This window comes from Lathamus discolor, chromosome 4 (genome assembly GCF_037157495.1).
Source record: "Lathamus discolor isolate bLatDis1 chromosome 4, bLatDis1.hap1, whole genome shotgun sequence".
In the NCBI taxonomy this organism is placed as follows: domain Eukaryota; kingdom Metazoa; phylum Chordata; class Aves; order Psittaciformes; family Psittacidae; genus Lathamus; species Lathamus discolor.
The window spans coordinates 41,057,979-41,081,526 of NC_088887.1; the positions used below are offsets into that span (position 1 = coordinate 41,057,979).

General features: G+C 35.1%; 1 protein-coding gene across 13 annotated transcripts in view; it reads left to right on the plus strand.

Annotated features, from left to right (window-relative positions):
• DMD (dystrophin) overlaps positions 1-23,548 on the plus strand; it is a 1,176,091-nt gene that overhangs the window by 400,622 nt on the left and 751,921 nt on the right. For 12 of the 13 annotated variants that reach the window (XM_065677219.1, XM_065677222.1, XM_065677220.1 and 9 more), the window contains exon 8: positions 16,890-17,071. In XM_065677219.1, the coding sequence (XP_065533291.1) occupies positions 16,890-17,071 (182 nt within the window). Of the gene's footprint in view, positions 1-16,889; positions 17,072-18,028; positions 18,152-23,548 lie in introns of all 13 variants that reach the window. The other variant, XM_065677227.1, reaches the window with a different exon arrangement.

The following is a 23,548-nucleotide window of genomic DNA, read 5'->3' on the forward strand; positions in this document are numbered from 1 at the left end:
ACCATTCTGGGGGATTTTTCCATGGTTTCTTTTCTGAGCCTTTTAGAGATAACAAACCAAACATGATAATCTGTTTTAGTTATGATTTGATTAAAATGAAGAAAAAATAATTTTTCAACTATAAATTGTTAAAATGTTAGGTTTTGTAGGGTTGTTTTCAAACTTGGTTTTATGTATTTGTAGATGTCTGTATTGTAGGGTTGTTTTCAAACCTGGTTTTATGTATTTGTAGATGTCTGTATTTATGTCCTAAACAGTATTATTTTATGCAATTGCATGTCAGTTCACAGTTATGTTCTTGTTTTTGTTGCTGGTTATTGCGTCTGATACAAGTCTATATTTGAAATGGAAGAAATGCTTACATTATGATTTTTTTATTAGCATCTTACACAGGTCCATGATATGTGATTTGGCTCCTTGGACTAAAATTAGAATGTAAAACTAGAAGAGAGATTCATTTCTTTAAGGTCATGGAGCAGTCTATGCCTAGAGGGCCATAACACATACCTCTAATGGCTTTTTGAGCAGATCCTAATAAAGGGAAAAAAATCGCTGCTAGGCTTTTACACCAAGAACCTCCAGTTTACTGAATATAAATAGGCATTTTACCTATTGAAATACAGCAGCAGAGATGTTCAAGTAAAGAATTTACTTTTTGCAAACAAAAATGCAAACAGAGGATTCTAGTCTTTATGGAACGTGTTTCTTGTGTGGTGTAGTGGTTTTGTGAGTCACTGGCTTTCCAAATCTGAGGGTTCTTTAAAAACAGAAGAATGTAGCATCTCTCTGAAAGAGCTACCATCAACTTCTTAGGGACTCATCTGAAAAAATAATCAGTGGAAGGATAAACAATGTGATGGCATAAGAACAGATTTTTAGAGAATTAATGTATTTCTTTCATCTTAGAAATATTTACATGTTAATGCAAACTTTCCCTTTTTTTGATTGAAACCACATTGTACTGGTGTTGTGTCCATGGGATTTGTTTGTACCCAATATGTTTCAGCAGTCAAGACAGATGTCTTTGGCAGACACTTTTTTGTGTGTGTGCTGAAGTCTACAAACCGGTTATGGCAATAATTTGGTGAGGAAAGAGTACACAGTAAGACCCTGAGCACCATGTTTTTGATGTACATCTGCTTGCACATTTTCTTTGCAGTACCATGCGAAACAAGAACACAGAACTAGTTAACTTGTAAAATAGAAGTGCTGCTGAATGAGAAAGAATGGAAACACTGAGTCCTTGCAAGACGGGTTCTTTCCTTGTGCTTGTTCTCTGACCATTATTTTTTTAGTGCCTTTCTGGGTTGTAGCGAGTTCTTTTTTGTCCTTCCTTAGTCTTTGGGAAAAGTATCTCTTTTCAGCATTTCTGAGACTTGCGTTGAGATACCATTTATTTTCTCTGGAATCTTTCTCTTCATTTATGATACAAGCTCACAGTTTGCTGTCCTGACTACGCCACACATTCCAGAGTCTTTCACCGTTTTCAGGTACTGTTAAAGAAGGAGCAAATGTTCTGTCTTTCCAGTGCATTCCACCTCAGCCAGACTGCTTCTGCCAGGACAATATAAACAGGCAGTTCTCCCCTTTAGGAGGTGATTGAACCTTCTTTTGGTAGACACATACTATATACATGCATATAGTACAATACATAGTATATATTCTATGTATTATGTATAGCAATATGTACTGTGTGGCAACATTATATATATATGTACTCTAAATAAACTGTATTTCTAAATACTACATATACTTTCCACTAAACTCTATGTAAAAAGTATGCAAATTTTATATCAGGAAAACTTGTGCATTGATAAATGCATTCTGAAAACTCAGGTTGTGGCCACATGTTAAATAAAACATGTATTACCCAGGGAATGGGTAAGAATTAATGGGATTTAGGTTCAAGTCACAACCTGTGTTAATTTTTATCTTCTGGCTTTCATTTGGTGCATTTTCACATGTTCTCTGCTAGCTTCTCAGTTTCAAAATTATATCAAATATGGTTTATGATATTTTACAAAACCTGAGATACATTAGCTGAGATAGAGTGCATATTCTTTTTTTTTTTTTTTTTTTTTTTTTGTCTCAAGAAATGTATGCAAAATAAAGACCAGAGCAGCAATTTTGACATTGATAAAACTAAATTGTTTGTTAGCCTGGCATTACAATCTCATGCTTGGATTTTTTGTGTGTTTTATAGTAAATTTATTTTGATACCAGTTACTAAGTTGGCGAATATGGAAATCTTTCCAAGGCTTTCTTGACACTGTGTTTATGAATAGAAGTAAATGTTTGCATTGTACTGCAAAGTGGGGAATGCAGACTCAAGAAAGTAGAGAATACCAGTGCTTTTTGGTGAACCAGAATAGTAGCTAAGCATATGCAGCACCACTTTGTTTGTTTATTTACCCAGAGACTTGCTTGTTGATTACAAGGAAATGAAGAAAAATTAAGCTACTTGCTCCAATAGAGCAGTTAATGCACTGCAGAGTGTAATGGTTTATTTTGCAGAAGGCTGTTTCTTTCTCTTTCAGATACCTTATTTTAATTTGCTGTATTGCAAAATTAAAAGAAAGCGTTACTTCAACAGCCAGTAGTATTCTTATAGAATGCTTCATAAGTCTGCAGCAGGTTATTAAGCTCATAGCAGAGCTGATTTTGATGGCTGTTTAACACAGCAAATTAGCTTTAGCACATAAATCCTGGGGGCGTGTGTAACCCTCATCACAAACCAGGAATAGAAGAAACAAAAACTTAGTATGGTAATTTCTTGAATGAAACTGCTTTTCATAGAGCATGGGAAAATTGCAGTGCTGACATCCCTTCAGAACAGTTCTGCCACATTCCTGCTCATTATGAATAATTTGAAACAGGTCCACCAGGTGCCATTTTAAAATATCAGCATCTGCCACCACAAGTGTTTACAGTAATTGTAATACTTTATGGTGTTTAAATACTTGAATGTGGAACATGAAGAATTACATTCACAGTCATTTACACAGAATTGCAATAGAAATAATGCACAATGAAATTGAAAAAAATACACACCTGCATTTCTGTGGTGTGTTTGAGGATGAGATGAGCTAAGAAAACCTTAATTGGATATTAGTAACTTTTATGAAATGCTTTAGATTATTTTTTTTAATTTCTGTTTCATCTGATCAGTAGCTTAATGATAGGTGTTTTAAATAACTGCATTTCTTGTATTTTGATATTACAGAAGTGGGATCACAAGCGTAACTTTATGGTTTTAATCCTGCTAGCCTTAGTTTAGTCAGAAACTGGGAAGTGGTGATTCAACCAATGGGAAGGTTTCACAGGATTTACACAGGTCAGCTCTGTAATGATTACTGTCCTTCCTCTTGCACAGTTCCTCTCTGTTATTTCACAGTGAAGTGATTCAGAGAGCTAAACTGGTTGATAAATATTTATTTTCGGTTTGGTTTTGTTTTTATGTTGCATTAGGTTTATTATGGTTTAGCTTCTAAAGCTCCTCTTTATGAATTGAGATAAATGCAAGTGCCTTCTCAGAGAAATGTATTGCAACATATAAAAAGTGGGAAGTATGAAATCTGTCCTGGCTTCATTCCTTAAGCTAAGGTTTAAGGCTAAAAATGTTGTGAAACTGCATGCTGAGTTTAAAAATTATCAGCCTGTCAGATTATTTTCCCCAAAGAAAGGTATATAAGTTTTATTACCAGAACCAAAGCTGTAGATTATGACAAAAATATTTTCCTGCCTAGCTTTCCTGTTGTAGGAGGTGTTTATTAATATTTACTTTGAAGTCAGTGCATGACTTGTTTCCTATTAATTACTTGGACCATAGGGAGAAACTGACCTCATCAAAGCAGTGTGCTGTATCACTTTTTAACTTTCCTCTTAAATATGCTATATTAGAAACATGTTAGAATATAATCAGTATTTTTTGTTGCTATATCAACCTATAGCACACAGAATAGTAACATAAATGCTTTGATATTTCAATTTTTTATGCATGTTGGCAATGTGCTGAGTTTTTGGTATTTTATATCACAAGAATTCTTTCGTAGTTTCACAGATTGTGTGACCAAACTGAAATATTATGTTCACATGGTATGACCTTCTGCATACTACAGATAAAAGAATTCTAATTAATAATTGATTCTGTTAAGCCTAACCTTCACTGGAGCTATGGCTTGGGTTTTAGGAGACATAAACCTCTCACCTGCCTAGGTATAGGTTCCGTTGGAAGCTTCTCTGGGTGCTGAACTGACTCTTGTTAAATAGCTGTGGGTCAGTCTTTTCATGGGGGTCGTTGTGATTTTATTTAATGTTTCATTTCATAAAAATGTTACTCAGCATTAAACTAGATGCCTGCTGTCCAAGATATGAATAAATTTTAATGATTGTAATGTAACATTTTCTATTTCTTCTAAAACTCATGGGTGTGCATTATGTGTTCAGGAAATGTTTAATAGTGTTCATGATAATAGTTCTTGAATATACTCTCTGATTATTCATGTAAGAGGGAATTTACCATTCCCTAATTGTTATTTTTATTACTCTCAAGTTCTGAAGAATTCTGGAAATTGCTGTAACTCTTGGCTGCCTCTGTCTATTGTGCTCTTGCCCAATGGTTATATCCATCTTTTCTAAGGAGTTTAATAGGTGCTTGATGCTCCCTGATCAGCAGTTGTAGATAAGATGTTTACATGATAGCTTGTAAAGCAGCAGCCAGAGGCCAATTGCTAGAACTGAGAGAGGCAAAAGTCTGCAGCAAACTGCACAAGGTAACCCACACCAGTTCCCAGATGATCCCTGAAAACATCATCCCCTGAAGAAGAGTCCATGAGATGGGTGAGGCAGGTGACTTCCTGTCACAGGAGGCAACAGGGGCAGCTGCACCTCAGTCAATGTAAAGAAGAAAAGAAGGGTAGTACTTACTGGAGAGCATCTCCTGCATGAGATGGAGGCATTCCTTTAACCTGATTATGTCAGAGAAGTGTTGCAATAATCTAAAGAGAAGGGAAGGCACACACGACAGAGAAGTGTTTGGGAGACAGCATGATGAGGTAGCTCTCCCCTTTCCCACGTAAAACCAAGTACAGAAATGCACATGACAGGAGAAACAGGGACTTGAAAGCTCATGCACAGTTGCAGAGCTGTGACCTCAGTGGGATTCTGGAGTCACAATGGGATCTTGTATGACTAGAGTGCTGCAGTTGGGTAACCTGCTAAGGCTGAGGCATTTTTGTAAGAAAACATCACTGCCTATTTCACATTAACATCTTCTAAAATAATAAAAAAAAAAAAAAGCAAAACATTTCTAAACCCAATTTGATTTAAGATATTGTCAAGAGATACTGATTTGCCTCTTCCATATGTTCTGTAGCAGTATCTTCAGAAAGCTGTAACATTTGGGTAGCCTTTAAGATTTAATGGTAGAACACAAACATGACAAAAACAGCCTGACCTTTGATCTTTGAACATGCTTCTGTAATGATGCACTGTCAATTGTCGCTGTTCATTATTTGCCAGGAGCAAACAGACACTATAGAACATAAGGCTTTTTAAGTGTTTTTCTTCAATTTTGCTTGCTTTATCTTCCTCTAGTTATTCTGGTGTATAGTATTTCATGTTTGTCTTACTTGTATATTTAGTACTTTTTTTTACAAATTGCTTTGTTAAACGGTATCTTCGTTAGCACTGAATTTCAGCGGAAGTTGCAATGATTTATGCAGGGAGTAAGGACCTATGTACACTACAGTTGCATCCTTTTGAATTGGAAATTATAGTGTAGGTCATACTTAATTGTGCCTTATTAACAGGAGAGTGTTTGCAGTCAACTAGGATTTCAGAAATACAGTTAAGCTTCATATACTTGGAACTTGCTCATTACATATTGTTTGCAATGCCACAGCTAAGGTGTTTAATTTCACTTTAGCAGTCTGACTGGAAGGAAGGGACGCTTTGGGAGGTATAACTGTCACATTTGTCTGCTGGTGTGCCTTGACTCAGATTTGTGGAAGAATACATTTTTGCTGCTAAAAATACCCCTACTGAATAGCTCTGCCAGGTGGCATAAAGTTTTTATGTTTTCATGTAATTATTCTAATGTTAAAAATACAGTTCACTGTGCCTCAGAATTGAGGTCTTGGTATGCCTTCTGCTCTGATACTGAAGTCTGGTCAGTTTGAGTTTAACGGAAGGAATAGCATGGGGAAGGCACTTCATCCCTGCTGGTACCATGTCTGTCCTTGAAACAAATGGAATACTTGAGTCTCCAAGTCTGTTGTTCCAGACTCGGAAATGTGCAATTTATAAGCTATTAGAACCTTTCATGTTTTATGAAACATATTTCTTGAGGGCCCAGTAGGTTTGGGGATGTATTTAAGTATTATTATTTGTTGTAGGCCCTGTTACAAAGCCTAATCTCAGGTCTTCAGAGCATTATCAGTACTTTGCCAAGGCCACCATCTCTGCATAATTTTTAGATTATGTGGATTTCTTAGTTAATAATTACTGAATCCTCTCTTTACATTTGGACTAAGATCAATCACAATAGTGCTGAATTAAATTATAATCCCAGATTCTGCTCTCATTACTGTAATCATGAATGTTGCTTTTTCTCATTGTGGCTTTGTTTAATCCCTGTACTGTAGTATTGCTTATTTGCTTAGTTGTTCAGCCTAGAGAAGTCAATTCTAAAACCAAACAGGCAGAACTTTTCAAGGGTATCCTTGGCAAACTCTTTTTTCCCCCCAAATCCTAATAAAAGTTTGTATTTAAGTTACTTTGACTTTGAAAATGCTTTTTATTTTAAAAAGCATAAACTAAGGCCTGTCATGACATAACCTCTTTAACTATAAAGACTTTAGAAATAAAGAGAAAGAAAGGCTTACCATTCCTTCAGATCTGAAGAGCTAAATAGAAAGGGAGTGGAAGAAGGCAGGCAGACTCAGCAAATGGCCTCTACAGTCTGCCATGCAGCCACTCATTATCACTCATTATGTTTATAACTGGTGCAGTGCTTATCTAGCTCCTAAATGTATTGTGGTGAACTAGGGGATGGTGTATTTAAAGCACTAAAAACATTTGGTGGTCTTTTGGGATAGGCAAGGGTAAATGGAGATTTCACTCTTTAATAAATTATGACAGAGGTACTGTCCTTATTTACATCAGTGTTAACAGTACTATTGGAGTCAAGGTGCATTTCTTCCCATCTTATCCCACACAGTACGTGTTTTCACCTCTCAATCCCCACTTTTTTCCTTTTCTTTCCCGTAGTGCAAACAGCCACAGCTTCAAAAACATGTGATTAAGTCATGGTGGAATGGGGATTCAAGTAGGCATAGGGTTAAACTTACAAAAAACAGGTCAGGCAGATTTTGTAGACAACTGTGTGGAGAAGTGTAGGTTCTATGCTGTGTAGCTCATGTCTTTTAAGCTTAAACATGGAAACAGCTGAAGGCTATCAAACAAGGCTGTCCAGATGGTTTCTCACATGGTTTCTGCAACATCTGTAGATAATCCATTAGTGTTATTTAATAAAGCCATACACAGAAATGTTGTGATTCTTTCTCAGTTGCTCCTACACTGCTATTGTCATAAATAATTCCTGAAGTAGCTGACTGAATACTGAAATCATGTCATCCATTAGTTTCTGGAAAAAAAGGCCACGGGGAAAATTAATACTTTCATATTGAGAAAAATGTGAGAAAACTTCTTAACAGTGAAGTCAGAAACAGGTTTAATAAGCAAGTACTGCAGAACTAGTTTCAGGAATCCCATATAGGCCCTTCCTTCAAATTTTTCCTTCGCCATCATCCAAGGACACTTGAAATCTTTAGTAAAAAAAATTGTGCAATACCAAGAAGGATTTCCTTTACCCAGGTACATAGTAAAGCATTACAGTGCTACTATTCTGCTGACCAGCAGACCCTGACTGTTTTCATGTTTTAATAGCTATGGTTTTAATGTATGAAATCAATATATTGCATTGCACATTTGAAATTCACTGTATATATTTTGATGTATATTTGACACACACATAAAACAACCAGTTGGCATCCCAGTCACATCTGTCTGCTGTTATTGCATGTTTACAACTATTCCAGCATGAAGGGATCCTTTTAAGTAGGTGTAGATACAATGTCCTCAAACCCAGCTTGATTCCGCTGAGCTGTAGCATTTTCACTTTTCTGGTCTTGCATGCTTCTCCATGGTTGTCAGTGTCACATACACTTATGTTTAACTAACTAGGCTGAGGCTTGCATTGGCTAGAATAGGCAAGACACCTTCTGCTGCCTGTTTAAATATGGGCCACTAAAATCTTGATTTGTTGCTTGTTAAAGTATGTACTGCTTACAAGATATCTTGCTTTGCCCTTGATTTATCTCACTACTTCTCCAGCACTAGCCACATATAAAATTGCAGAAGTGGGAACAGAAGCTTAATTTTATGAAAACATGAGCAGATGCTTCCAGTTGAAAAATGTTAAATGACTCAGAGTATGGGCTTGAGATGTTCTGACTGTCCAGTGTGAACAGTTCTTCCCTCAGATAATTATATTAATCTATTTGCTACATTCTTACTGAAATAATCCCTCAAAAGTTAGAAATCCTTCTACTACTGTACTTACCAGAACTTCTTTTTTTTTGTCATCTTAAAGTAGGAATAATTATGGTTATAAATTATGATTATATAAAATCATATCAGTTGAGTTTCAACTCTTTTGAAATGTATTTTTAAAAAAAACATGCTTTTAAAGTGGAGATAGCCTTTTCATATCTGCCAGTGTTTTCTTTTTTAAAGACCTTATTTGTCATATTGATAGAGTTGTGTCATGCATAGAGAAACCAATCTTAAATAGGAAACTGTTCTTCATTTAGGTGCAGAAACAACACATGCAGTGAGAAAACCCAAGATATATAGCCAGAGGAGTCCACAGGAAATGTCATCTTTGAATTTAAAACTGACACATCAAACCAATTTATATACATTAATTCTTGACAATGGATTTTTGTCATGTTAGATTTTCCATACATAGCCAAAGCTTAATAGTTAGTAAAGCTTGCATGTCTTTTGTAATGATGTTGAAAGTGTCTCTGATTATTTATTTTTTTTTTAGTTTCAATTAATCAAACTTGCATACCCTGTGAAAATATGAAATGTATGCATTGTATCTGCAAACAATAAACTGGCCTAAATGAGTGAAAACTAGGATTTTTTTTTCTGAAAGTACTGTTGTACACAATAATTTTTGTTTGGTTGTTTTTTAAACAATAAGTAACGTTACACCTGAAATTCACTTAAAGTTATGAAAAGCTTCTGCACAGAAATGAAGCTACATTCCTTAAACATTCTGATATTTTTTTAAATAAAAACAAAGCCAAGAACAGCTTAGTTTTGATTTACATTCTAATATGTCTATCTCTGTAATTTTGTTGTTGGTTTTTTTCCAATTTTCGTAGATTTCATAGAAAACCAGTCTTCCAGGAGGTTCTAGAGAGGAAAAGTAGAAGGTGCGTGCAGTAACATACACCATTTTTTTGTCTCAGTTTTGAAAAGGATAACCTTAGGTGATCATCACTTGGCCCTGATATCAGAAATATCCCATTTCAGATGGGGAAAAAAAGGAAGGTATATAGTATAGAAGCACAATCCCTGTACTTTTGCAGGTAGCAGTGAAGGTTCTGGGTTGTTTATTTTTTGTTAGATACAGTGGATTTTCTTCTATCCTCGCAGTATTTTTATTTTTCTTTGAACCCACTGTTTTGGGTTTTTTTTCTGTATGAACAATATAGGGTTTATAGAATTAAATCCTGTCTTTTTCTAAATAAATATATCAGAAAGCAACCTCCTCCTCAGATCCCAGACAGAAGCAGTAAAACCTTCTTTATTTTACTCATATGCTAGTAAAACAGGGGCTGTAATATATGGTATTACAATTTCTTTCCAAAATAGTTTACAAAAATAGGTTTCAACTGAGTATGGACTCTGAATGCCTTTATAACTACTAGAACGTGATCTCAACTTCGTAATTTAATCCCATCTGTAATGTACCATTTCATTTTGGGACAACTTACTACTAAAAATGAAATGCTTCTAATGCTCTCATCTTACATCTAGCATCTCAGAAGAATACTATATTTCCCAATGGCTTTTGACTGCATAGGAAGATCTGCTACCTGTGGTACCACCTATCCAGTGTGCATAAACTTCTCTCCACTGTCTATTCAGAGTTGGCTGGTTAGATTTCTATTGCCATTTTCCATTATCTTATATTATTTTTATCATAGATTTTACAATTGAATAAATTTAATGAATTTTAAATTAAACCCAGGACAAATTTGTATCCATAAAAGCTTATAAAATCATTATGGAGTTTAGTCAGTGACTGATTTTTTTTTTATAGCTACCTTTCAGAATTATTGACTACAAAGCATCTTACATACTGAATAAATTCTGTTATTCAGTTTGATCCAAATTTATAAGAGATACAATTAACAAAGCTGAATGTTAATTCGTACATTTGAGTTGACCATTTTATTTTAATTAATTAGCATTGGTGTTGTATTTTTGCTCACTAATTAAACTGGAAGTGGCTAATACTGAATTAGCCCTTCAAGTTCTTCCATTATATTTCACAATTCTTGAAACCACAGAATCAGCAAAGCATATAGTATGCATGTAATTTTGCAACAGGTAAACAAGTCATGGGTGGAGCTAAACTTCTTAAGAAAAGTTTGTACTTTTGTGTGTATGCAACCAGTCCCAGTAGGCAAAATCTTCTTGATACTGCAGTAACTGATAATATGGACTTGTCTGAAATCAATACTGTCTAGCTTTTGAATATCTACAGAATGTTTTACGAAACTTTAGAGTAGAAATACTTTTTCGGTCTTTCATCATTGCCATAGTTTCCATGCTGAATTAAATACATCCTTAATGGGGATTGGTATGAGAGAAATATATAGGTAAAAACATTTCTAGGCTAAATATTTATAAAATTAAAATGGAAAATTTATAATATTTTGAAACATTGACCCATTTCGTTTTTCAAATATTGGCCCATTTGCTGGTATCTCAAGCGTACTTAGCAAATTTACTGTTTGGGTGCCTGCTAATGTTACCATTTTTGTACATTATTCCTGACTCTAGAAATCAGCATAATCCACTTGATCTTTCTTTATTTTCAGGACTCTCCATTAGGACCCAGGTGGTAGGGTGTCTTTTATTTTCTCCACCCCTCACTGCATTTATGTTTGAAGGCTTTGAATAACTGAACTGCAGCTTTCAACAATGTCCATGTTGTGAGAAAATTAAATATTACCTTCTATTTGTTATTTTAGCAGACTGATGAAAGCCATGCTCACTCCTGCTCATTGACAAAAATATTATTATACATTACATATGATAAAAGTATTAAATACACATTGCTATTTTTTCAAACCCATGTTTTATTCTATTGCCATATTGAGTTAAATTCTTTTTATCCCTATCTTTGCTGCTAAGAAGAAGCTTATGCTAGATTTAGCTTAGTGTGCAAAGGTTGTAGTGGTACTGAATAAATGTTCAAGGAATTGTAAGGATACTGAACAAACATAAGGATCACATTTAATGTTTAGCAGAGGTGTTAAGTCTGATTTTGCAGCTTTGAAAATCAGAGATAGTGTCAAGGTCACTCAACCAAGGTGGTGCTTACAAATTAGTCCAAGACTTTCACACTCAAGCAGCAAATCAGAACAGACATTCAAACAGATTTAAGGTATTCTCTGCAACTGAATCTTTGAATACCAGATACACTTGAATCCTGAAAATCCTGACCAGTCTCCATTATTCTGAAAGGCAAACACAACTGTGTTAATCTTCTGAAGAGATTTTCTTCACGCTGCTGTTGTGACCTCATTCAACACAGCTTCCAAAGGATGCCTTTGGTTAGAATTTCGAAGGTGTTCTTCAGGTCTTAACCATAAGGTCTGAAACATTTACTTTATTAAGGAAAAGTCTGTTTAAAAATTAATGGCATTTTCTTCTGGAGTTTCATAGAATCATAGAATAGTTAGGGTTGGAAAGGAACTCAAGATCATCTAGTTCCAGCCCCACTGCCATGGTGAATGGTGAATTTTAGGTGAATGGATATTCATATTTACAGAAATTAATTAAAAAACTAATCCTGCTATCTATGCGTAGGTCTCCACCTGGCTCCAAGTTTCCACTCTTCAGTTATCTGTGCTTTGTGCCTTTTGCTAACTGTCAATTTTGTAAAATGTGAATTTTATTCTTCCAAACAGTAAACAGGGATCACCATGCTTATTCATGCAGGCCAATGAACAGCCTTCGGAACTTTTTTACTTTAGTTCAGTCCTATTTTGATTGCTTGTCTGTATCACTGGCAAGAAGTGGAGCCATTCAGTTTTACTTAAAAAAAAAAAAAAAACAAAACAAAACTAACAAACAAAAAAAACCCCTGACCCCCCCCCCCAAAAAAAAAAAAAACAAAACGAAAACCCCACAAACTTGTGTAAGATTGACAGCTGAATGAGTTATTTACCTCTCTGCTAACAGGACTTTAATTCACCCTTAGTACCGTGCTGAATATGCTGAATTCCATGATACAGCTTTCCTATTTAGATTTTAACTTTTTTCCAAGAGACTATAAACACATAGATTTCTGTTTAATTAAATATTTTCCCCATCAGTTGGAAAGTACACTAAGGAATTTATTTCAGAAAAAGGACAGCAGCTGTCTGCTCTTTAGCTCTGTTAAAGAATTGTCAGTTTAAGTTTCCAGATTTCAGTGTTTACAGGTATGCTGTGTTCCATAAATGATTCAGTTTTTGTCTATCTGCAACTCCAGCATTATTGCTTGAGATTCTTATAAACATTTATTTCATTTTGAATTTAACATCAAATCTACTAATGAAGTACAAAACTAGGGCAGAAAATAATTGCAAGTTGAAAAAACAAGCAGGAATGGTGAGTAACTGAGACACTGCAGCTACTAGCTGATCTATAAGAGACTGCGCAGTTTTTATTGCTTTGAAGTCACTGGCAGCAGTGAGTGTCAGTAGAGTAAACCGTTACCACTTCTTTTGTTCCTGCTATTATCATTACCATTAGTACAGTCTTAATCTAAACGTGGATTGCAGAACAGTATGGTTTTGGGACCAGGTGCTAGTTGAGTTATTATACATTTAAAAAAAACCAATTTATTTGTGTCTTGGTGTACAAATAAAAACAAGTTATATTTAGTCTCATGTTTTCTCAATCAGGAAATAAGGAAGTTACTAGTTGCAGCAAATCTAAGATGGGCCTCGTAATTCTGTCATAGCTTACTGTCTACAAATAGTTGTGTTAGTAAGTAACCAAAAATATACATTTGAAGTACAAACTGCTAAGTTTATGAATTTTCACCCTTTTTCTTTTATTTTTTTTTTCCTTCTTTCTTTTTTCTTCAAAAAAAAAAAAAAACAACAAAACCAAAAGAAAATAAAACGCTTAGTTTTGGGGGTAATGTTTTGAAGATCCCTTTACCTGTGCTGGGCCAAAGCTAATGAATCCATCTGGGAATCACATTGTACTTGCTTTTCTTGCTATTTAAGACAGTCTCATACAGTTCAAATTGCAGATTTAGGTACAGCCAAAACATTATCAGATTTTATGGAAGCTAATTCAGAGAATTTTAGTGATCCTTGTCAGGCAGATTATCACAGGTATTTGAACATGATTTGAAAAGTTCACCCTTGTTTTTGAGGCTAAAAGGTTATATAAATAAATAAAAATAACATGAAAGTTGTCTCTCACAAATTTTACATACTTCTACTTTGCCCTCATCTTAAATACTGCAGTTGGGGTTTGTGCCACAATGGGAGTTCCATACAAGCATTGAAATCCCTTCTGTAATGAGTTCACATTGTAGAAACTAATCTTTTATGTATCAGTTAGAATCTGTCTTTTCTCACCAGCCTGAGAGCTTTTGCAGTTAGCTTATCTGCCATGCACCTTTTCAGTTCTTTGTAAACAGCTGTATCTGTAGATAGCAGTAGGGATTTCTTTTATTTTTTTGTCAGAAATTCTAATAAAAGTTGTGTTCTGTTACTATCATTAGTAAGCCTTAAAATGAAAAATATCTTTGACAGAATAAAACCCAACAGCCTCCATTTATCAGGAAAAAAAAAAAAAAAACACCAAACCTTTATAATCTATGAAAATTCAAATCAGCTTTGAGAATCTCCTTCAGTGTTATGGAATGGAGGGCAATGGGGCTTTCGTACTGTTTTGAAAAATCTTAAATGGGACAGAAGCAAGTAATACTATAATACTGGGATTTTTTTATTATTACTGTCATCATGGAAGCCAACAGTATTAGGTGATGTATCGGATTTAAAAGTAACAATTTTCTGTGTTTTCTACTTCGTGATTATCTGAAAATCCTACCTATTTCTTATGAGGACAAAGGATTTCTTGTATTTTTAGGGCTCAAGTCTTATCTTGCTTCTCAGCACTGTACAAGGTGAGATACCTTTTAGAATTTGTCTCTCAATGTGGAGAAACCGCATCAGCAATTTATATACAGTAATATAATCTTTCTGGGAATGTGGCAGGCATTTAAGCTTTCTTCTTACAAAGAAGACTAATGGAATAGTATACATATTTTGACTTAATTTTCTTAAAAATCTTCTAATCTTCTGTATTTTCTGAGGATTGGAGATTAGTTTTTAGAAGGTCTAGGTTTGCTTGAAAGATATTTTGCCCCCAGAAATGAAAACAGACATATTTCCAAGGCATTATTGAACTTCCTTGCAAGCAAGTGCTTAAATTTAAATTTATTCATGCCTAACTACTAGAACTTCAAATATCTATTCGTCTTAACAAGCGGTAAAGAAAATAGATTAGGATTAAAAAAGAAAACATTATGAAGGCAGAAGTGTAGGGCAGCAGAGCAGAAGTAATTTCCGCTCTCATACTTCAAGAGCCTGCAAAGAGGAATTTTGAGAGGCAGACTGATATTCCAGGCTTTGCAACAATGGTTGTTTAGCTATTTGTTGTGATTAATTACTTAAATCTTTTCCTGTTTGCCAGTGGGTTCTAACAGCTGTTTATGTACTTTTATTTGTCAGATAGAATGGGTAAACAGTTTTTGGCATGTGTATTGTTTGCAAGGTACTTGCTTTATGTGTTATGTGAGATATTTGTGTTGCCTATTGTTTACCAGAACATTTTGAAAAGGAAAATAATGAACAACAAAAGGAAAAATCGCAGCTGGCACTGATGTTTGTTCCTTCAGTGTGCACTCTTTCTTGCAAAAAGGCATGGATATTCTTGTGAGCATCAATTGCTAGTGGACACTGAATACAACAAAATGGTGTTAAAATATGAATGCGAGTACAAGAAGATGATAATAGCAAATTACTTACTGGACTAAATTCTATCACAGAAGTGAAGCTTGGAGAGACAGAGGGTGATAGTGTGACTTGATTCGGAAAAGTCAAATGGTGATGTGTTGGTTTTGTTTTTTTTTTTTTGTGGTTTTTTTTTTTTTTTTATTTTTTTGGGTTTTTTTTTTTTTCCCTTAAATGAGGATGTTCTGTGTACTGTGACCACTGAGACAAGAAATCTTACAGAGGTACTGATGCTGGAGAGAATGCGCCTTTTTTCCAGCCTTCTCTAAGTAGAACTGAACCTTCAGTTCTCTCTAATAATGTGTGAAGTATGGAGGTAGGTCAGAAAGCCAAACCAAAAATACTGATAGGATGTCTTTTCTTGATTTTGAAATACATGTGAAGCTTTTAACATAAGACATAAGGTGCTTTCTTCCCTTATATATTCTGCACAGGAAGCAAGGATGAAATGCCATCTGAAAGTAGCATTATTGATTGATTTTCTTATCTTTTTTTTTTTTTTTTTTTTAGTTGCCCTGAATTGAAATCTTAGCTAAACCATAATTGATCTGGGATAGTAAAAACTCATAGCTCTTGGCTTTCTGCCAGCAGTCATGTTAAAACACTTAAGGAATTAAAAATCTTTTTACAACAGTCTTTATATGTCTTGATTCTCTAGACTGAGTAGGAGGTAAACATCAATGGCAAATAATAAAGTAACTACTTCAAAGAGCTGCCAAACAGCATTACATTTTTACAAATTGTTACTGATTCCAAATGCTGAGTCAGATAAACCACTTTTCCTGTTGATGTATATCGTGGTGGTGTGTGAAACCTGTAATTGTGTTCACCCAAAGTTTCTTGTACTTGCTGCTAAAGTCCATAGAGATATTACAGTTCGTGTTATTTTTCCATTATGTAATGTCTGTGAATGCCATATTCCTTAAAGGTTCCATAGACTTCATGAAGAATGTAAGCCTATGTAGAATATAAAAGCTATGTAGCTATATTAGAGGTTGGCCTCAGAAGTTGTTTTGTAGGTACCCATTTGCTAAAAAAATAAAAAAAAACCAAACCAAAACCCTGTTAATCTTCACCCTGCTCATCATTTTCACTTCAAATGATTAAATGATGTGAAGAGAACTTACAAGGCATGACTTTGCAAATGAGCTTGTTTGTATTTTATACCTGCAGTATTTATATAGCATGGGAAAATACACCTTTTCCTATGTCTAGTCCTGCTTCATGAGGATCAGTGTCAAATTATATACTATGTGCATTTTGACTGAAGAAATAGAAAGTTCATGTTCAATGAGATAAGTTACTTTTTAAAACTTTGGCTCATTGGTATGCAAGTTTAGTGTGTAAGTTTGGAACTGATTTTAAGGTTCTAATTAGTCTCTAGAGCATTCATATGGACAATAGATTGCTTATTAGTATATCAGCTTTCTGTTATGGTGATTGGCTATTTCTCATGTCTAACGTGGAAACTGAAATGATACATGTTAATTTGCCTTCCAGATGTTGCAACTGCCTGTCCAGATAAGAAGTCTATCTTAATGTACGTGACTTCTCTGTTCCAAGTTCTGCCACAACAAGTCACAATGGAAGCCATCAGGGAAGTGGAGATGTTGCCACGACAGTCAAGGGTCACTACAGAAGAGCACATACAAGTACATCATCAACAGCTTTTTTCACAAGAAGTGAGTTGTTTCACTTTTCTGCTTTCATCTTGCTTCTCTAAGGTGGTTGTTTCCCTTACCTACCCCATAAGTTTGATGTTTGATGGTCAATGGAAGGCAAAAAAATTGAGGGCATAATGGACAAAGCATCACAGGCAAGTCAAATATACTTGTCCTCATGAACTGTGCTTCTATACTGCTTTTCACCTTGCATGGGGCTGTTTTAAACCTAAGTATTCAGCAAATAGATGCTTTGCTCTTCTCTTTTACAGCACTGGATGTTTTGATTGTGAAAGGGCACAAGGAAGAACACAGAAATGGGGGAGGATTTACATTTAAACAGCATTTTAACTTTTCTTAGGGAATAGTAGTTGATGTTTCTCCGTATACATGAAACTTTTTTTACTTTTTTAGCATTTTATTTACACTGACTTATATTTTAAGACCACCAGATGACCTCTCAAAAAGTTCAAGTAACATTGGAATTAATTTATGTTTGCTGTGTCAGTTATGGTTTTGACTGAAATCAGACAGTGTCTGCTGAATTGTTTAGTGGATTTTAGGCCTAGTGTGCTTGTCTGAATTTAATCTGTATCTTGCTATTGGGATGCTCAGTCTCTTTTAGAGTATTGAGCAGATGAGTATTGGCTCTTTTATTTAGGATGTACTACAAGATCATTTGTCTTCTGAGTCTTTGCTTGTAAATTATAAAGAACCTTTGATTTACATTGGTATTCTGCTCATATCTAGTCCTGATAGTTTGTTACTTTTGGAGAGGATGTCAGATTAAATGAGAATTTTTCTTAATACCATCCCAATCTTGATTGCTGAATACCAGCACAGTCCTTGAAAAATATAACTGGTGATGACCTTCATACTACTTTTATTTCAGTTACACTTAAATTCATTGCTTTACTTCTATAACCCTTGCTCCTATCCATATATTTGTTCTTTCCACCTCTAATTTATTCTTTGTAGATCACAGTCAGTGTACCCCAGAGACCTGCACCTTCTCCTAAACCACGGTTCAAAAGTTACGCATATACACAAGCTGTGTATGTCACATCCCCTGACCAAAAAAGGAGGCAGGTTCCTCCACAGGTCTGTCAATATTGTCATTTCTTTTAAAGCTTTATTAAGCTTTTGCTTGGAGTGAAAATGTGTGAAAATGTTTGTATTTTGCTTATACCTCATCTTGATCTTTTTTCAGGTTTTGGTTTTTTGTTTTTTTTTTTTTTATTAGCATCTGTCAAGTGGTTACTTTTTGCTGTATATTTCAGCATGGCTGGTAGTAGGTGTTGTGCTGATTGTTAGGGGTGAATAACATTCAAACATGGCTGGTTTAGAATCATAAGCTGTTTGCTTTGTTAAGTCTTGTTGGTTTTGGTTTTTTTTTAATAGCACAAGTATTGTCTTAAATGACGATTAGAGGAACAAACCAAACACAAGCTATATTTGGCTTCCAATTACTATATTTCTGTCTCAGGTTTAATTACAGAAAGCCAGGAACCATTGGTTTTGTCTTGCTTTTCCTAACCCTCCTGTCTCTTAAAGAAAATCAGTGCTGACATTTCTCAGAAGGTTGCTGTAGTTGGAAAGAAGGGAAAGGAAACAATAAAATGAATATCCTTTATATGACCTGGATTATTAGCTTTTAACAGCTGGTCATTTTATCACAAATAGCAGCATGCAAACATTCGGGTTAGGGTTTTGTGTTTGGTTTTGACCTTTAAATAGTTGTGATTGTTTAATAAAACTTGTTTCAAGCAATCCTTATAATGAGCATTTCAGTAGTCAAGATTTTTATAATTTCTGACAAGTGTGAGAGCCAAAGGTCATATTGTGTAATGCAACAGGCATTCCTTTCATTACTTTGGGGAAAAGGCGTCTGCATGCATTTGGCACTACAGTATGAGTTTGTGAAGACTTAATTCTGTCTAACCTCTAAAAATTTATTGCAAAATTGCACTTCAATTCAACAGTATGTTTCCAAATCTACTCTTCAACTGACAAGTATTTTCCTGAATAATCACTTCCTTTAAATACTCCAGAAAATAAATCCTGTACACATAAGCATGAGACCTGCTGTGTTATCCTAACATCAAATGTGTTGCGCTCATGATTAATGCAGCTTTTAAACAAGGCATTTTAAAACTGGTATAATTGACTTGTTAGATACTATACTGAAAATTAGTTACTATAGTAACTTAGATACTATATTGATAATTGAGAAGAATGAAGAGTCATGATATACTATAGCTTTATGTTCTCAAGGTCTGTAGGAAATTCTGTGAATTGTTTGTTAGTTCACATTTGTATGGCAGGTGGGTCTGTATGTTTATCTGAAGGAGTGACCTTTGAAAAGGCCAGATTGCTTATCTCTACTGATCATTAAAGCGATGATTTCTTTCTTTCCCCCAGTGATTTTGATGCAATAGAAACTATATTGTAGTCCTTGTGTAGAATGCTTTTACTCTAAGATACTGCCACATGTACTTTGTTTTTTTTGCTGTGCATGCACATACTGGAAGTATGCAAAGGCAGGCATTCATAGATCTTCCATGTTCATTCTAAACAGCAAAGGCATTTCTCTCTATGCATATGCAATAGCATTAAGGAATTTTGCTGTATCATTTTCTGAGATTCAGAAATGTTCTAAGCAATGGCATTAATATGGGTGTGTTAGCCTAAGGTGAACAGTGAGCTAAGGAGAGAAGTAGGGAGAGATGATACCTTTTAAAAGAACAATACATTTGTATTGAGGCAGGGGGGAGCAAACACTTTTTTAGATGTTCAAACCTTCTTCAGAAGTTCCTGTCCTGAAAGCACAAGAAAATATGACAAAAATGAGATCAAAAATATAAAAAAATATGGAACAATATGGTGTTCGGAATTTAGTCACTCTCTACAGAAAGCATTTGTTTTATTCAAACTATGTTTAGCTGTAGCAAAGAAATAATACATATATTTTGATGGATTTTCATCCTTGATATATTTTGATGATTTTCATCCTTGAAAATGCAAAAGGAAATTTCATTTGCCTAACAGTGATGTTATTAGAGCAAAACCAGTAATTTAAATAAGCTGTGGATGATGTGCTGAGGCAGCAAAATTCAAAAATAAATATGCATTTTTTTTTAAAGGTAGAAAACAGAATTTTGCCTATTGTGTTAAAAGTTCAAAGTTATTAAAAGAAAAAAGTACCACTTGTAGAATGATTTCCGCAAAGTGATTTGCAAGTCATTTGGAAAATACATTAAAATAAAGTGTGTTTTCCTCCCAAGCATGAACAAGACATACAAATAAAGTTCATGTTTTATATGTTACTGTTCAAGAGAATCTTGTAACTTTAAAGTATAGCTCCCATTAATGTAAGGTTGATATTTCTTCTGTCTAGGAGTATATAAAGTAAGTTTTTCTACCTTCGTTTTTAAGAGAAGTTCTTCTGTCTGTTAGTTTGAAATATTTTTCTTGTGCTTTGTTCAGTGGAGAATGTATCTCAAGTTAATCTATTTGCACAAATATAACAAATGTAATATTGATTTGTCTTCATACTGTATTATGATCCTTTTCTTCTGGAGCATAAAGAAAGCATTCCAAAAAAGAATTCTAGCATCTGTCAGAAAAAAGCAAGAACCCTAAAATGGAAAAGGGAGAAGGTGGAAACAGAGAGAGCAGAGATAAGAAACTCCGAAGATGTTGCTTTGATTAAAAAACAAACAAACAAAAAAACACAACCTAAAAAAACCCGAACAAGCAAAAAAATCCCAAACCCATTCACAAAGCATCATGCAAATACAGGAAGGGCATCATGTATAGAGAGGAGCAGCTTCAGATGCAAGTCAAAGACTGTCAGTGAGATAAGGAAGGACAAGATGGAGCAAGGAATTGTCTGTTTGTTATGGGATTAATAGCAGAGGTGGCATGTTTCTTGTGTATGTACTATGCTTCTACACAGTTTGTGCTGAGATGGTATTTTATTCAGTATAGCCTCTTGGCTATTTGTTCCATACACTTAACGTTTTGTATGATTAACAAGTGAATTTCATTGTTGAGGTGTGATACACGTAAGGAAAGAGTAACATTTTCACTATTAATTTTGACCTTTTATTTACATAGTCTAGGGAAAAGATCTTGTTTTTTTCCTTCTAGTATAATAACATCTTCATTACAGAGTAAGCATGTTGAGTCTCATTGCATAAAACATGGCTAATTTAAATGTTTCATTTCATTGTAACTTTTCCCTATGATGATCATTTAATCAACTTAGTAGCATTCCACTAATTAGGATTATCATTTCTCAAGGCTGGGAAGGGGGCTAAGAGATAAATCAAGGTTGGTGGTACATTGCCAGAACTCAGGGACTTCCTGTTGCTTTCTTGCATGTCTTTTTGCTCTGGGGATATGAATTGCTGCCTTTCCCTTTCATAGAATCACAGAATAGTTAGGGTTGGAAAGGAACTTAAGATCATCTAGTTCCAACCCCCCTGCCATGGGCACAGACACCTCACACTAAACCATGTCATCCAAGGCTCTGTCCAGCCTGGTCTTAAACACTGCCAGGGATGGAGCATGCACAACCTCCCTGGGCAACCCATTCCAGTGTCTCACTACCCTCACAGTAAAGAACTTCTTCCTTATATTTAACCTAAACTTCCCCTGTTTAAGTTTTAACCCATTACTCCTTGTCCTACCACTACAGTCCTTATTGAAGAGTCCCTCTCCAGCATCCTCGCAGGCCCCCTTCAGGTCCTGGAAGGCTGCTATGAGGTCTCCACGCAGCCTTCTCTTCTCCAGGCTGAACAGCCCCAACTTTCTCAGCCTGTCTTCATACGGGAAGTGCTCCAGTCCCCTGATCATCCTCGTGGCCCTCCTCTGGACTTGTTCCAACAGTTTGATGTTCTTTTTATGTTGAGGACACCAGAACTGCACACAATACTGCGAGTGAGATCTCACAAGAGCAGAGTAGAGGGGGCAGGATCACCTCCTTCAACCTGCTGGTCACGCTCCTTTTGATGCAGCCCAGGATACGGTTGGCTTTCTGGGCTGTGAGTGCACACTGAAGCCAGCTCATGTTCATTTTCTCATCAAAACCCTCTGAGTCAGCCCATTCCAGAAGCAATTGTTATCGTTTGATAGCCATCCAGTGGTCCAGTTAATCCAATGATGATTTTAGTTCTTCTCTAGAAAAAAACTACATTATCACAAGTGCATAAATGTTTCTGCTTCTTGTCCAGTTCATTTAAGTTTTCATTGCTGCTTTTTTGATTGTGCAGCTGTTCTGTTGATTCATTAAGACATATCAAGAAGGTTATGAATGCCTAGCTTTTTGTTAGCATTAATGTGGATTCTTTACTGTTCTGGATACAAACAGTTACTGGTGATAGAGTTAAAAAAAACAAAACTAAACCCCAAAAAATAAACCCCACAAAAGCAAAGAAAGTAGTTTTGATTATTTAAAGTGTACTACAGTTTCTATCTCAAGTAGTCCCAATGAACTGAATGGCAAAATATTTTTTGCAATTTCAAAGCAGAAGTGCGCTAAAGAGACTCAAGTACAAGGGCTACACTTTGAAGTGTTCGCAGGCTTTGCATATTTGTTCCATTTAATTTCCTTTCTCTTCTTTGACTCCAATGGTATAGTGTTGGTGACCTAATGCAATTAACTTGTAAGAGTGAACTCTATAATGTGTGAGCTTTGGCTCTTTCATATGGAGCCAGTGGTCCATCTACACTGATTAGCTGGACAGAACAGTGCTGCTGGCTGAAACACTTGAATTTTTATGTGGTGTTATTATATGCAGCTCAGTTTCCTGGGAAATTGTACAAAGATGTTTTGCTAGTGGTACATGATATCATCAGGAACTATTTAGTTTCAGTTATCTGAAGTAAGAGGCATGCATTTTTTTAATTCAACTTTAGAAAATATTTTCTCATTTCACTGCTATAAAAGTTTGAAAGTAGAAGTAGAATACAACTTTTTATTAGAAAAGAACACTGTTTCTTAAAGCATAAGTTATTTGAGAGAATCATAGAGTCATAGAACAGGTAGGGTTGGAAAGAACCCTAAGATCATCTAGTTCCAACCCCCCTGCCATGGGCAGGGACACCTCACACTAAACCATGTCACCCAAGGCTCTGTCCAGCCTGGCCTTGAACACTGCCAGGGATGGAGCATTCACACATTTCAATAGGCAGAAGTATATATGATAATTTCATGAAACTTTTTTTTTTCTAGTTGATAATGCAATTTGCAAATGTTGAACTGATTATAGTTTGTTTTGGTTTTTTAACCAGACAATATGAATAATTCAATTTTATATGTTTTTCACTAGCTGCATTTTATAAAATAAAAAAAAGGCTGATATTAATTACATGCCAGAAAATAAGCTAGCAGAAGCGTGTGCTATTTGTAGAAACCATTAGGGGAAATGCAATGTTCCTCAGTATTAGTTTACAACGAGTAACTTGTTGAGTTTGGATTGACAGTAGGATCAA